The 15,878-nt window shown below is 44.5% G+C and overlaps 1 protein-coding gene across 3 annotated transcripts in view; it reads right to left on the reverse strand.

The window, feature by feature from the left end:
* LOC125888058 (serine/threonine-protein kinase BRSK2) overlaps positions 1–13,873 on the reverse strand; it is a 197,902-nt gene extending 184,029 nt beyond the window's left edge. For all 3 annotated transcript variants that reach the window (XM_049575235.1, XM_049575236.1, XM_049575234.1), the window contains exon 1: positions 13,531–13,873. In XM_049575235.1, the coding sequence (XP_049431192.1) occupies positions 13,531–13,624 (94 nt within the window). In that variant the 5' untranslated portion in view covers positions 13,625–13,873. The remainder of the gene's footprint in view (positions 1–13,530) is intronic.
* Positions 13,874–15,878: the final 2,005 nt, after the last annotated feature.

A 15,878-nucleotide genomic window follows, 5' to 3' on the forward strand; every position in this document is an offset into this window, starting at 1 on the left:
ACGAGGGGGGTATATTAACAACCTCTCCTGGACAAGTGTGAGAATTAAGGGCGTGAGGAATCAGGTGGTGTTCTCAAAGTTCAGTTCGCCTTTCATTGCATTAGCGTGATATACGGTCTGCATACGTCACAGAAAAGGAGGCAACAGGTACAGTGTGTTTTGTGTGTGCTTTTGTGTTTGTGTCCATTGGCAGCTCGGCCTATTTATAGGGCAGAGAAAATGTGTCTTTTAATTAAAAGGTCTGCTTGATTTAGTGTTGTGCTCAGGGAGAGACGGACAGAGAAAGAAAGAGGGAGAGGATGAAATAAACAGAGAGGAGCCCCACAGTAAGGCTAACACACAGCCGGCCAGCAAGCACATCTCTCTGGGGCTTAATGAGCCTGATCTCGCCCGGACTCATCATCAGCTGGGATGATAAAATCTGGAATAACACGTCATTATGCCGACTCAAATCATGTCTGTCTGCAGGTGCGCGCAAATGTATTCCTGTGTCTGTCTGTCTCTTGTCTGGCTGTATTTATGTATGTATGTCAGTGCTAAAAGAGAGATCAAAAAGTGCTGATCTACAGTCAGGGATATGCAAGAATACAGAGTTGAGCGCACGCACACACACACACACACACACACACACGCAGGAAGACAAACACACATTCACTGAGCTCCTCCAGGTAAGGGTTTGAATATTTCATAAAGTCTCATTAAGGAGTGAATATAAGAGGTTGAAGTATAATGACACCGGCGAAGACAGAGTAATAAATTCACATCCCATGCAAGCCTAATCAGCCCGAGTCGTACAGACACAATCACAAGCTTAAGGACATTAGAAACACGAGCCAACTACACCAAATGTTCCCCATTTCCCGCGCTGAAGACGAGGCATCACCTCGGTCCGACTAAACTTTTTAAAGACAGCCTTTATATTTCCTCGTAAAAATCAAGTATCCGTCTACATTTCCCATCAGGAGGAATGGAGTTGAGGGCTGCACGAATCTTTTCAATCTATTTCATTTTAGCTTACTGAAGACAAAGGACTATATACAGGACACATACAGGCATACATACATTGATAGCATTTACCAATAAATATGCTCTACCGTATCCAATCTGTATACATGTACACAATTTTACTTTTTTAATTACTATGGAATTCCTCATTATGGCTTTATGCTGACAATATGGCTGCATCTAAAGATTATTTACACTGTTGAAAATATTTTCTTGATTATTCAATTTTTTTTTTTAATCTATGAAATGGCAAAAAAAAATGGTGAAAAATGTCAATCAGTGTTTCCCAAAGCTAAAGACGGTCATAGAGGACAGGGGTGGACGATATAGCCCTAAAATAATATCACGATATTTCAGGGTATTTTCGCAATAACGATATTCTTGACGATATGACATATATATATATATATATATATATATATATATATATATATATATATATATATATATTCTATTAATAATTTAAGAGCATAGAAAACCAACAACATAGATGATACAGCTACCATGTCAGCTTAACAGTCTGCCCTCAAATATTCAGTAAAAACTTAACAAAAATGATCCCTCATTTCTTTAGTTTGTCAACAACAACAACAATTACTCAGAGTGAGATTCAGATTCTGTAAACAATATTAATAGTTCAACTGGCTGTTCATAAAAGATTCAGTACGCCCAGGCCTAACGACACCACAGTTCATTCCACACCACTGAAGCTGCTCCTCTTTTTGGAACCACTGTGGAGTCTGTCATAATTTCGTTTTCAACAATGCTTTTTGTTGCCGTAAATAACAAATACATAGAGTATCACCATATGAATTTTTCATATGATATTATAGATTACACTAGTATCATCCTGAATGAGATGATATGGCCCCTAATAGAGGAGTGAAGAAACCAGACAATATTCACATTTACGGGGCTGAAATCACAGAATTTTGACCTTTCTTCTTAAAAATTACTATTAAATCAACTGCTAACTAATTTGATAATGGAGTAAAGGTTTGATTCATCGAGTATCAAATTAGTTGGCAATTCATTTATACTATACACTAATGGGTTAACTGTTGCATCCCTAGCTGACACAAATAGTGAAAGCACTGAACTATAAAATACTGACACAGTGCCAGTAGACTTAACAAAAATATAATGACGGATGATAAAATGTGAGAAAAATTACACACACACACACACACACACACACACACACACACACACCTTTTAGTGATATCAGTGTCCAATTACTACTGCCATCTTCCCCTGTGGTTTGGCTGCACAAGGTACAATGATACATTCTGCTCAAATCACTCTTTACAAGCAATTACCAGCTCTGGTCCATAAAGCCAACACAGAATATGCTTCTTCCATTAGAGGGACTATGATAGTCTCCCTTCACATTAAATTAGCACATTTACTCACACACATCTTTGTGTGTGAGTTGCTATTTTTAATGATACGAGTTTTTTGTCCATCACAGTGGGAAGGAGGTGAGAGAGGAGAATGGAAGGGGGGAGGGTGCAATTCATTGGCTATGGTGTTAAAACTAAAAAGCTGTGGCCACTATAGCGTATGTGTAAGGATGTCGACTGTGTTTTATTTGAATCTGTATTTTTTGCACTCATACGTGCTTGTGTGTCTGTTTCGAATGTGGAAGTCAATGAGTGTATGCACACTGTATGTGACATGCCCTCGCATGTGCACAGACTGGCAGATTATATACTGCAAGGGAGTATATGTAAAGATTTAATTGAATTCCTCCTGCTATTGTGCAGGCCCACAACACTCTGGCTTATCCGGCCCTGAATTGCCGCCAATGAGATCTAATCACGCTGTATGAAATGAGCCCTACCTGAGCAGAATGGCAGTGTGAGGCCTGGGAGGCTGCAGGGGAATACCTCCATTAGGCTGGAAGCGAGGAAACGAGGGAGCAGGAGGGAGAAGGGTCAAGAAGGAAGGGGGCGGCAAGACATGTAGGGAAAGCGCCGATAATGGATACAGGGATACTGAAGAGGGGGTTGGTTTCGGTGTCTGTTAAGGTAACCATAATCATATTTCTGACTAAACATATAGACAGGAAAGTACTTCTTCATCATTATCTGCACAATTTTCTGTTAAAATGTTCTGCAATAAATTGAAATAAATTCTTCATTTAAAAGGCAAGAAGTCAGCTTCATCAATAACTGAGTAAGGCAGGGTGCAATCCTCAACACATAACCCCAAAATAATGTCATTACTGTTTATTTGTTTGATGGATGTAGTCTATACGCTGTGTCTAAGTTAGCGTTGGGTGATTGGACGAATATATCAGCTAGCGGCGACTGGCTGAGAACACTGCCAGTTGTCTTTTGGGGGGTGATTTTTTGGTATCATTACTAATTCAATGGTCTGCCCCCGATGAACAAATGGCAGCCACTGCTCAGTGGGCACAGCACTGAGACATAGTGTGGAGATACACTATGTCTGGCTATGTGAGACTACCCAGCAACACACTGTTCAGTGACTTCACTCAGCAGCAAAAAGAGGTCAGCAACCTGCAAGAACATATTGGTGAAAGCCGGTTATCGCTGGTTGCTGAGCCCACCTCTAGTCTAAATATTTCCCAGAGGCGCCATGCTAACATTCAGCTGAAATAACAAAAAAAGGATGAAGTGAGCAAATGCAGCTCAAAAACGTTTTACTACAGCACTAGTTTCAAAATAAGCCCGCAGGAAGCTGCATGTCCATCAAAGCAAACAGGTGGAGAGTGCATTACACAAAGAGAAACGCAACTGTCATAATGATCATAATAACACACTAACATGAGTCATGCGGTGCCACACGCAGGGCTGCATATGTCGTCAGTTTCTCTAAAAACCCACACGGGCTTGTGTGCGCAGAGACACTGACACAGACAAATGGACATGGACACCATTGGCTCACATTCACGCTCTCATTATACAAACCATAATACATCAGAGCAGCACTGAGGACGGCAGCTGACCGACCAAAACAATAACTTACTCGAGCAGAGCCACACTCATGCCCTCAGCATGTGAAATAGCACATGAAAATGTGTCTCTGTGTTGCTATGGCTACTGACTCTTCACATCAAAGCACAGAGGCCGTCGGTTAAAAAAAAAAAAAAAAAAATGCATGTATGTGCAAGTCAGCTACATCACTCCAACCTTCTGCATACTGACTGTTTGAGATACTTTGCAAAGTGCATGCACTGACAGGTAAACTCTTGTGAGGTTAAACAGAGGACAGGATTGAAGGGTAGAGGAAAAAGCTTCCTAAATGTCCTAAAGGCACGGGGAAGTGTATGTGTGTGTGTTTGCGTGTGTGTGTCCTCGGGCTCCGTACTGCGAGCAGTTCTTCCTGCTGTGGGTGCATTTCTTCCACTGATGACATCAGAGCTCTGCTGCAGTCGGAGGGAGAGCTGGGATTCCTGTAGAGTCTAAAAAGCATCCACTCCACTGCTGCACAGCACATTCCTGTGCCTGTGTGCATGCCTATGTTATTTTGCATTGTGTGTGTGTATCTGTGTTGTTGTGTGTGTGCTGGATTTAAATGATAATAGAGGCACTGACCCTGAGAGATGCTTTACCGCTGTGACTCTTTTTCTCACTCAGAAACTGTCTCCTCTTGTGAGCCCGGGCTCCCCCGCCCCTCTGTTACTCTCATGTTCATCCGTGTCCCATGAGTTACAGCTCTCAGACGCTGTTATGTATCGGCAGAGAGCCCGTAAAACAGAAGCACGCAGTGCACACTAAAACACTAGCACTCAGACACACACACACACACACAACACACAGCAGCAACATCAGCAGCAGCCACCTCAGAAATAAGCAGCTTTTAGCGATGAATAAAAAAAAAAAAAGTCAACCATCTGGGATAAAGAGATGAAGCCTTCCCCTACTTCGTCGCTCTTTCCCTTAATCACTCCATCAACCGTTCCATTAGTCAGGAAAAAGGAAAAAAGCAAAGCAAGACATAGAAAAAGATACCAAGACAGAACACAAAAAAAGAAAGCAAAAAAGAAAGAGATCAAATGTGCTTTTGACACCTGAAAAGCCATTTTTTTGCAGTAACAGAGTGCACCCACTGCACTGTAAAAGGCCAAGAGGTCATTTCACTGATGGATTATTCCTTCATTACTCAGAGTTTTAGCCTGTTGAAGGGGAAAGCAAACGTATTATTCATTACAAAACAAATATGAGCTTTAGATTGAAGGGCATGTTTCTCTTTTTTAAACCTACCAATGATAGCAGAATCGATGTAGGGTTTCTGGTCGGGTCAGACAAAGCACATAAAACTTGCAGCAAAGTGGAAATCGTCTGGTGATGCATAATACATTATGAACACAGCCCCTGATCTTCAGATGTTTATAGAGTTCCTGTGAGTACACTGCAGCCGCCCATTAAAAGAGGTTACATCACAATACAGAGGGAAAGGCTGAATGTTTGTTGGTGAGCTGTCAGCCAATAGAAATAGGGCAAAATCCAAATGAGCGTGCTGGCCGTATTAAAAGATTTATGCTGAAATACTTTCACAAACCAGTACAGCACTACAAGGCCAGAGATTTGGAGGAAAGTAGCACAGGCTGAACCAACAATTCAGGCCAGATTGGAGGGGAAAACACAAAGACTCGTACTGGACTCGATGCTTCGAGTACGACGCCTCTCTGTGATCTGATTTCATCCTAATACATAGTCATGACTGAGGATTTGACCTGGCAGCGGACTCAGAGCGCTGACCCATTCTCTGATGAAGTGGCAACACAGGAAAAGCAAACAGAAGAAACAGTTTGTCTTGGCTGGACCACTGATGCAGTAACACCTGTGATCCAGGTGGCTTTTTTTCCCCCCTGTAAACTGGCAACAACACTCCACAACGTCATCCGCATAGCAAACCGAGCCTGCCCTCCTTCCCCTCTCTGTGAATAACAGACTCCTGTCCCCAGCTGAGATAAAATAAGTCGACCTGGCTAACATCGTGCTAATTCTCTTTAGTCTGGCCAAGTGTCAGAAGTAGCTGCCACACAGAGACGAGCAGCCAGCGCAGGTTGTTGGTTTGTGACCAGTCATGCTCATCTAACCTAATCTCATTGAGGGCTGTCTGCTTCGCTTCACATGCCAAGCCACATCTCAGGTGTTTCAGGCATGGGCGACATTGTGCTTCATAGCCTAAAGAGCTGACAACAGAGCGAGTGGCGGCGAAGAACTCTGAATGCATCACAATTACCCTGGCCCTGCCATCTGGGATGCGCTGCACACAGTAAATGAGCGCACATTTTCATTCATGTACTTTTTCTTGGAAAACAGTCCAGGGGGAGTTGCCAGCAGGTCTGCTGAAGCAAAAGGCACTGTTTCATGTAATTTAAAAGTCAGTCATTCAGTGTATTCACCCTGGAAATGCAGTAATACTTCAGGAAGTAAAACTTGCACACTGATATTTTCTTAATGGCAAAGCATCCCAGGTGAAATGGCCAACTTGACTAAATATGTAAATTAAAGTAAGTCCTATACTTTAATACTAAACTGCAAAAACTTTAGTAGGTTTATGTAAATTCTGTATTACTTGACTTTACACTTTATTCACATGTACAAAAGGGCTTTAGTGTGTGTTTTGTCAATACAGCATTTTATCCATCTATGAGTAAAAATTCAATTTTTAAAAAGTGATATTAAAAAATTGAAGAACATTCACACAATGCCATCCATCACCAAGAAAAATTGCTTAAATATACCTACAGGCACACCTTACAGGAAATGGTTAAGCACCAAAATTATAATACGTAATACTTTTCTGGGAACCTTCAGGATCATGTCAAATTTATTATGACATAATGAAACAAAATCCTCATTCTCACTATGTTGTAAACTTCACTGTAATGCAGGCCTGTGACGAACGCTGCCGTGTGAACTGTACAAGTGTGCTGCAGCAGTTCGAAAACTGTACCAAAGTCAAGGTCACCGGCCCACCCATCTATTTGTTAATGGATAAGGTACAGCAGGGCAGACAGCAATGAGGGGATGAGCACAGAGCTTCCCCCCTGATCTGAGGACAGCCTGCCAAGGCTAGCTGAGCTGACAGCAACTAAAGCCGAGGCTCCCCACATGTGCTAATCTCCCAGATTTAAATGGGAACACAGCACAGAGCGCAGAGCACAGAGCAGGGCAAGCCTGTCTGATCCATGACCGTATGTCTGAGCACACGGCATGCACACACACACACACACGCAGTGCACATGTGCAAAACACAGTTATTCATATACTCATTCCTGCAGACACCTCGAGAGACGAGGCAGATTCACCGAAATAAGTCACATACAGACAAACTTGAACAGGCACGGCGACGGAGGATGTTAACTTCAGATTGCAGCCACTTAAAGAGCGTGAGAGGAGGAGAAACAAGAGCACCGGAGAAAGAGAGAGCTATCATGAGAGAGTAAGTAAGAGAGGAGAGAGAGAGAGCATTCCCTTTCTTTCTTCAGGAGGGCAGACTGGGAACCAGCAAGAAGCAGGGAAACCATGACAACCAGACAACCAACCTTGGCAACCAACCCAGCGTTCTCACAGTCAGAGCCAGACAGGCGGCTCAGCAAGGGTTAATCTGAGCTGGGCGAGAGAGGAGAGGGAGAGAGAACCGGGCTGATTAAGCCTACTGCTGCGCGCACAGACGTTTAATATACTGTACGTCTTAAATGCCCCGTGTTGACGAAGCCTGAATGCTGCCTGGTGGCATCAAAAGTGCACAGAGAGAGAAGCATATCACCACGCGTATCTCACTGAAGCAACAGTGTGAAGTCATATATAAATGTAACAATTTGGAGCACCCGTGAAAAGAGAAATGATGCGTTTCTGCTTGCATTCTCTCTGCCGTACTGGAAAACCGGCACAATGAAATTGTAAATAGCATGAGGCGATAACACATTACACGAAACACGGCAGCTGAGCGGGGCTGGGGAACCTCTCCGATAGAAAGAAAGACATGGACAGAATAGGGGGAAAATATTGTGTTGTACGAGCATGGATGTGTGTGTCCTGGTATAAACGAGGAAAAATAAACCCTAGAACCATGCCTCCTAACTTGATTCTCCACGCTATATAACATGGCAGAGACACACTGACAGTTAGGATGAAACCCAAATAGGACGCGATGGGGCCTGTCCGTAAAACACACACACAATACACACACTTGTTCATGATCGGCCACACTGAGTGTTCCCAGCGATCCCTCACTTCTTCACTGACCTCCCATCTAAAGATTGAGCCCTTTTCTCCTCTGGAGGTCAGCAATAGAGAGATGAAAATCCAGGAGGAGGGGAGAATAATGAAGAGAGTGATCAATACTTGGCCTTAATTAATAACCTCCGCTGCAGTCAGGACGTTCAAGACCGCTTCATGCTCTCTCAGTCCAAGGTTTTCTTTTTTTCCCTTCCTCTTCAACTCCTCCTCCTCTTCCTTCGCCTTGCCTCCTTCATCCCTCTACTCTCCGTCCCCTCCTCCCAGTTCTCCACCTCTTTCCTCATCATTAATCTCTGAAAATCGTTGGCTACATACATTCCTCCCAATCGATGCAATTCCACCGAGGTCTTGTCTGATTTACCACATGGCTGAATCCCTGTATGAATCTTGACTGGCCAGGGGAAGAGGGACAGAGTGGGAGAGAGAGAGAGAGAGACGGAGTGAGGCGCATGAGAGGAGAGGAGCACTAAATGACAGAGACCATCATCATTATATAACCTCAGCCAAAGTCACAGACAGTGAAAGGACCATGGGCTAAGTCCTGGTTCAATTTACTTAAGGCATAGTTTCTTCGCCATGCCAAGAAATATCTGCAACAATGATGCAATAGCGCTTTTACACACATACACATTAGAGGGTATACATTCATAAAAGCTGAGGCACACACACACTCACACATACACTCCCACCATTTAGGATACATTTCAGGGCTCAGGGAACAGGGCTTTGGCTTTAGCCAGACAGTCTAACAGCTGAGACCATGCAGGCTTGGCTTCCTGCTCCTACAGCTCTGATTCCAGCTTGCTAACACAGGGTTCTACCCAGCTGGGAGCAACACGGCACAGCCACTGGGTCAGGGCTTCTCTGTCTTGAATCTCTGAGCAGTTCCGCTGAAACATGGGTCTATCATCACAGCCTTTCATTTATTTCCCCTCACTCGGCAATTTCAGGTCAAAGCTGCCAACTTTTTCTGGGTAATCTTTGCGAACACAGGGGAGATAGACACCTGCGTTTGAGCTGGACACGGGTATCAAGATTATTTTAATGGCACATGGGGTTACAGGTCACCAGGTGTTGGAGCACCTGCACCGCTCACAGGCAACACACACACACACACACACACACACACACACACACACACACACATACACAAGTATACGCACACAGTCGCCTTTGGCTTCTGTGGATTTGCCAAGTGGTTTTTCATTGACAGCATCGACTGAGCATCCCCTCCTCACTTGTCATCATCAGGAATATCATGTGCTGTGAAACAGTATGGATCTCTTCCACCAGACAGGAAATCTTTGGGAGTGCCCATTGATCTGAATCAACCATGCCCGGCTCGCCAGCTATCAATCAACGTCGAATTAACGGTTTTATGTTACCTTGCAACAAACCAGACCCCCAGAACGCTCCGGTTAATGTGTGCACGTGTATAAATGTGAAAAGAAAGACAAATGAGAGCCTTTCTTTCAGTCTCTTACACAAATACGACCAAACGGTGCAACAGTGTGAGTAACAAACTGGCCAGCCCTTCGCTGACACGGAGACAACAAAAGCAGCTGGACGTTGGCTTAAATGCCTTGTAAGCCCGGTGAACCCAGAGCAAGAACTCTCCGGCAGATAGACAGAAACAGAGAGCGCCTAACAGAGAAAGAAAGAGCAAGACGCAACATCACAGGCAGCTTTTTGTCAGATGAACAGTCAATATGAAAGCCCCCGAAGCACAGATGATTTCACTCTTTAAATGTCAATCAAAGAATCAAGGAGCCTACACATCAACCTCCAACTCTTAGCCTGTCAATATCCAAGTCTCGTGAAAAAAAAAAAAAAAAAAAAAAAAAACAAGGACTCAGACTGGATTAACAGGCAGTGTTTTTCCACACAATAGGCCTCTATTCCGCTAATCAACAGCCTTCAGGAACGCACTAAAAAGGCAAAGCACGGCACTGTTTTCTGACGCATTAGTGGAACAGAGCAGTGATTCAGCCCGTCTTAAGTCTTCGCACTGGCAAAAACACAAATCCACAATCTTCGGCTTTGTCAAACAAAGCTTCGAGATTCCGAAATACACCAAGGCTGTTACTCCAAACCCGACTGCGATGGAGATTTTCAAAGGGAGTTCTGAATTTTAACAAATGTTACCCCGGTTGTCAAGCTGCTGTCGCATTGTGACATCGGTTAGAGGCTTGTGAGGCAAATATAGTGCATTGTAGACAACACATGGGGCTGATTCAGTGTGAGATAGAAGAAGTTGATTGGAAATGTCGCAGATATGAGGATATTGCTCAGCTGTTGATGCATTCATACACAGATACCCTAAACAGTAAGACAAACCATTCCACAACACCATCGCTAGGTTCCACTATTCACATGTGATAGCTGTGTTTGGCTTGAAAATGGCCTCCGTGTTTCTGTAGCTTTAGCTCAAATCAGTAGCCAGCCATGCAGACACTCCATATCTATAGCCCCTATCAGGCCCTACTGCATACCTGACAAGGAAGGAATCATACACATGACAAGTCTAGTGTGCACTGAGTAGATATTCTGTCAACGTATTCTGCCTAGAAAAAAAATGTTTAAAAAGAAAATACATCATACTGCTTATAGTATGCACTACACAATGTAGCAGCAATGCTCAGGTGCTAAGTTGCTCGTCCCACGCTACCTTTAGCCACGTGAGTGCGTGAGTGCGAGCCAAGGAGACTTTGGCTGTGTAGGGGATTAAATCAGGAAGCCAAACCAGAACCACTGTGGTGGCCATGTGTGTGTGTGTGTGTCTGTGTGTGTCTGTGTGTGTGTCAGGACAAGGCCTAATCACTTAATGAACACGGAACAGCACCACTCCTCCGAGCAGAACAGCCAGATCAACCAGAGGCCTTCCGCTTTCTCCCCTCTAATAATACCAGCCAACCGCAGCCTGGGAAAGCTCACGGGGGATTTAGCCCAGTGGACGGTCCCAGCTGCCACTCATGATCAAGCCCCGGCCCATTGGGCGCTCACGGTTGCCAGGCCAGCCCTTTCCGTGGGGCCTGGGAAAGAGATCTGACAGATTAACGAATGGTTAATGGGCGAATGGGATATTATGCACTGTCATTAATCTGAATGGGGTTGGCATGGACTGGCCGCACAGACGCCAGTAACCAAATGATTTTTCTAACACAGAACACACACATAATGCCGGGCCCCTGTTATTGCTGCCCATTTGAAACATGGAAATGTAATTGAAAAACCAGGCCCAAAGCATTCAAAATGAATACATATCATTTAATTAGAAATTTCTCTCTAAGTAAAATTTGCCAAATTTCAAGTCAAAATAGTTGGACTTGTGCAAGTGGGGTTGCAGAGGGTGTATGCAGGTCTTTTTCTGGCCGTTAACACTACACCCACCTAGCCTTTGGAATATATAGGACAGCATACCCACGTCCACCTCGGTATCCTACCCATCTACCTAGTAGTCGCCTACTTCATAAACTATCACTACACTGCAAGTGAGGGTCAAGCTGCCACGAGCCACGCTGACCTACTGTGCCTCCATGTGTCGGATATCTGAGGGTAGCAGGAAAATACATCCTGAGCTGGATGATCTCAGAGACACTGTATCATTAAACGTCTGTACCCAGCGGACCGTAGTGGCAGCTCTATACCACCATAAACAGCCATTAGACACTCCTGAGAGTGATCTAAAAGAGAGCCGAGTCTGGCTGTGAGCGAGAGATCCCCCTGTAAACACAAATGATTAAACATGAGTAGCAGGAGAAAGGGAGACGAGCCAATGTGTTTTAATGCTGCGTTTGTTATGAAAGAACCAGCTGGAACACAGCCTGCAACATCAATGTCCACCGTTAGATCATACTACAGGCATCACACCGCAGATAACAGCAGATATCTCGCTTTGTAATTACACCAACCATTGATGCAACATGTTTGGGGATTTGTGACTAAAATGTGCCGAACTGTTCTACAGTCAAAGAGGGGCATGAGTTATGAAGGCACACACTGACACCATGGGGAGGGCAACTCCATTAATGAACACCGGGGACTCGCCAGGTGAATGAAGTGACAGAGGAGAATATTTCAAGAAAGCATACTGTCAGAGAGAGTACAAACATTTACACACGCGCACGCACACACACACACACACACACACACACACACACACACACACACACACAGGGTTGCTCAGCATGACCAGCTGGACTGAGCAGGGGAAGCAAGGCCTATTGTAGCCGTTTTAGACAACAGATGGGAGGAAAATCTCTCAGCGGAGAGGAGAGGAGAGAGAAAAAGTCTCTGACTCTCTCTCCCTCTCTTTAAGGGTGGTGAGCTTATGGAGCATGCTGCATCACTCCTGCCATCTCTGCCTACACAGGGGCTGTGCCTGCCTCTGTCTCTCACATGGCTCCACTGGCTGCATGTAGTTAACCGCAGAGGATTCTCACTGTGGCACCCATGCTGCAACTACTGTGCAGGAAAAACACACACAAACAAGCCACACCAAGATGCAAGCATCACCTAAAATAGCATACAATATTAAAAAAAAAGTGGCATTTATTGTACATGTGCCATGCAACTTTGACAAACTGCAGTGTCATTGCTGTCTGTGCTGAGATAAAGCATGTGCTCCTTATTGAGTGAGCCCAGTTGCATCCCCAGGGCTGTGTAGATGTGGATCAGTGTTGCACTTCCCAGCTATGTGAGCAGCCCATGGTGTAATCTGTCAAGGTGGGACCCTCTACTCCATATCGGAGGAAACCCACGTATTGCAGTCAGAGCCTATAGGAGAAACGCCTGCCTCCCTGCCTCGCTGCCTGCCTGCTTGCGGACTAAGAATAGATCAATGTATCAGGCAAATCGGGATTAACGCCCGGCGTTGTGCTTCAATCACAGGACACACACAAACAAGGGGGCACAAAAAGTTCATTTTCAAAAGCCCCATCTCACTGTCATCGTTGTCGGCGTTGGATAGTGTCCACGCTGCTCGGCTCCTGGATACACACACACACACACCCAGTCCAACGCCAACGCACAACCAGCAAAACCAATGTAAAGCAACATCACCTAAATCCCCCCCTCTCTTCTTCGTCCCGCTGTGTGAACAATGATTATGTCAGCTCGCCGAAGAAATAACAACCCCCTCCAAAATATTCCCCACAAGCCTTGGCAGGTGTTTGTAACTAAGCGGTTAGTTATTTATCACCTGCAGACACCCAGCCGGCCAAATATCAACTCGCTGCGGAGCGCTCCGAAAATAAATAGTGCAATTAAAAGGGGATGCGGTGAGCAAGCTGTCCCAACTAACCTGTCTGTCCTTTCCCGAGCGTCTTCTCCAAACGGTAAGGTCCCACGTAATTGGCATGTTGGGCACCGCTGTTGTCTTTACCGGACGATGACATGTCGGATCTGTGTGGAAATTAGACACTTTACAATAAAGCTGCAGACAATTAAACACTCCTGTGCTGGAGGTCCAAGCCGCTGTTGTCTTTCCGTTTTACTCCACAGCCTCTTGTCTTCCTCTCGCGCTCTGTCTCTTTTTCTCCTCTACCTCACTCGCTGTTTGAGGAGGTGAGGTTCTCTCTTTCTCTCCTCTTTTCTCCTAGCGCTGCAGACGAGCCGCAAGTGCCTCGAATATCATCGTCGGTGGAGGCTGCGCTGCCGCTGTGCGTCTGTGGGAGGTGCTGCGGAGCCGTCAGGGGGATGATTGACAGCGGGTTGAGCCAATCAGAGAGCCGGATGCGCTATACGTTACCGCCCTGTTTCTTGTTGCTGGAGCATTTCTGCTTCTTTTCCAGAAAAGTTGTAGGTTATGATCAGGAGTGTTTAAACCGACATAAACTTACCTTTAACATAATTATTTTTAGAGCAAATTGAAGAACGCAGTTACACATTTAAGAGCACAATTTGCATTTTAAAAATCAATTTGGCCATTTTGAAAATAAAAATTGATTTTTGTTCACTACTGTTCAAGTTCAATAAGTGTTGAGATGCTGAAAACTTTTATTAAAGATCCCCTCCTGACATAATGTAAGACATAGCCTACACTATTCTTTACACAAAGAAGTTCAATTATTTAGTTAAAATTTAAAAAAAAAAAATTAGATATACTCCTCAGCTGAAAAAACCGAGTCTATGAATATTCAAATATTACTCATTCAAGTGTAACTACTGGAAAGATGTCACTAATTTCAAGGTGAGGCAAATATAAGATACAAAAATAGAATGCAACAAAAGTAAAAGATTTGCGATTAAATTTTGAGTCAGCGCCTCCAAATCTGAGGCCATGGTTCTCTGCCGGAAATCGGTGGATCACTCGCTCTGGATTTGGAGTTACTGGTAACAGGTATCTCGGGGTCTTGTTATCAAGTGAGGGTAGGATGTAGCATGAGATGGATCAATAGTTCTGTGCGGCTTCTGCAGTGATGTGGGCACTATGTCCAAACCCTCACCTATGGTCATGAGCTCTGGGTAGTGACTGAAAGAATGAGATCGCCGATACAAGCGGCCAAAATGAGTTTCCCCCGTGGGGTGGCTGGGCTCAGCCTTAGAGACAGGGTAAAGAGCTCGGAGTAGAGCAGCTGCTCCTTCACGTCAAAGGGGGTCAGTTGAGGTGGTTCAGGCAACTGATCAGGATGTCTCCTGTACGCCTCCCATTAGAGATGTTCCGGGCACGTCCCACTGGTAGGAGGCCCTTGGTAAACCCAGGACACGCTGGAGGGACTACATATCTCATCTGGCCTGGGAATGCCTTGGTGTCCCTCAGGAGGAGCTGGAAGGCCTTGCTGGAAAGAGGGACGTCTGGGGTGCTTTGCTTGGCCTGCTGCCCCCGCAACCCAGCCCCAGATAAGCGGATAAAAATGGATGGATGGATGGATGGATGGATAGTTTAAAAATGCAAGCAAGCTATAAAACAGATGCAAAATTTACTGAAACTTCACTGAAAAGCCATCCTCAGTCTATGTACACTGGAGGTCTCAAGATGCAAGTTGAAGTGCGTTTTTGTCTGTTTGTTTTTTTTTATTTGGACCAGGATTTGTCTTTGAAACTATTTGTAATTTCACAAAATCATCTTGTACACACACATCTTAAACTTTCCACCTCCACAGATGGATGTGAAAACAGCCTTCTAGTATCAAATACTGCACATGCATCATTCTGCCATTTAATGAATATCCAAAAGAAGTAAAACAATAAACACAGCACGTTTTTTTTCCTTCGGTGTGGCGTGCCTGGCTTTGCCATGCTACAAGCCAAATTCCCTAGGTCAGAAAAGTGTGGCTGCATTAACCTGTTAGAGGTCCCTGGAGCAAAAATTTGCTGTTGGACCCCTACTGACCCCTCCACATACTGGGCTCTGTACAACTTGTTTCCTCCAAATTCCCATCAAGTGTGGTGCAAAATCCAGTTCCTATGCTAGAATAACACTTGACTTGAGTTAATTTGTGGTCATTTAAAAGTGCAGTATTTGACAACCTGTGAATGAGACTCAACACTCAACTATTTTTTCTCCACAGTTACATACAGCACCTTTAAACACAACTTTATTTATGAGAACACATCATGTGAGCACGTTATAAAATACAGTAATATGAGCAATAAAGCCAGATTTTAACACAGGGTCCATGCACCTTAGTGGTACGAATTCCCAAACAA

The sequence above is a fragment of the Epinephelus fuscoguttatus genome, linkage group LG4, assembly GCF_011397635.1.
Source record: "Epinephelus fuscoguttatus linkage group LG4, E.fuscoguttatus.final_Chr_v1".
NCBI classification, from domain to species: Eukaryota; Metazoa; Chordata; class Actinopteri; order Perciformes; family Serranidae; genus Epinephelus; species Epinephelus fuscoguttatus.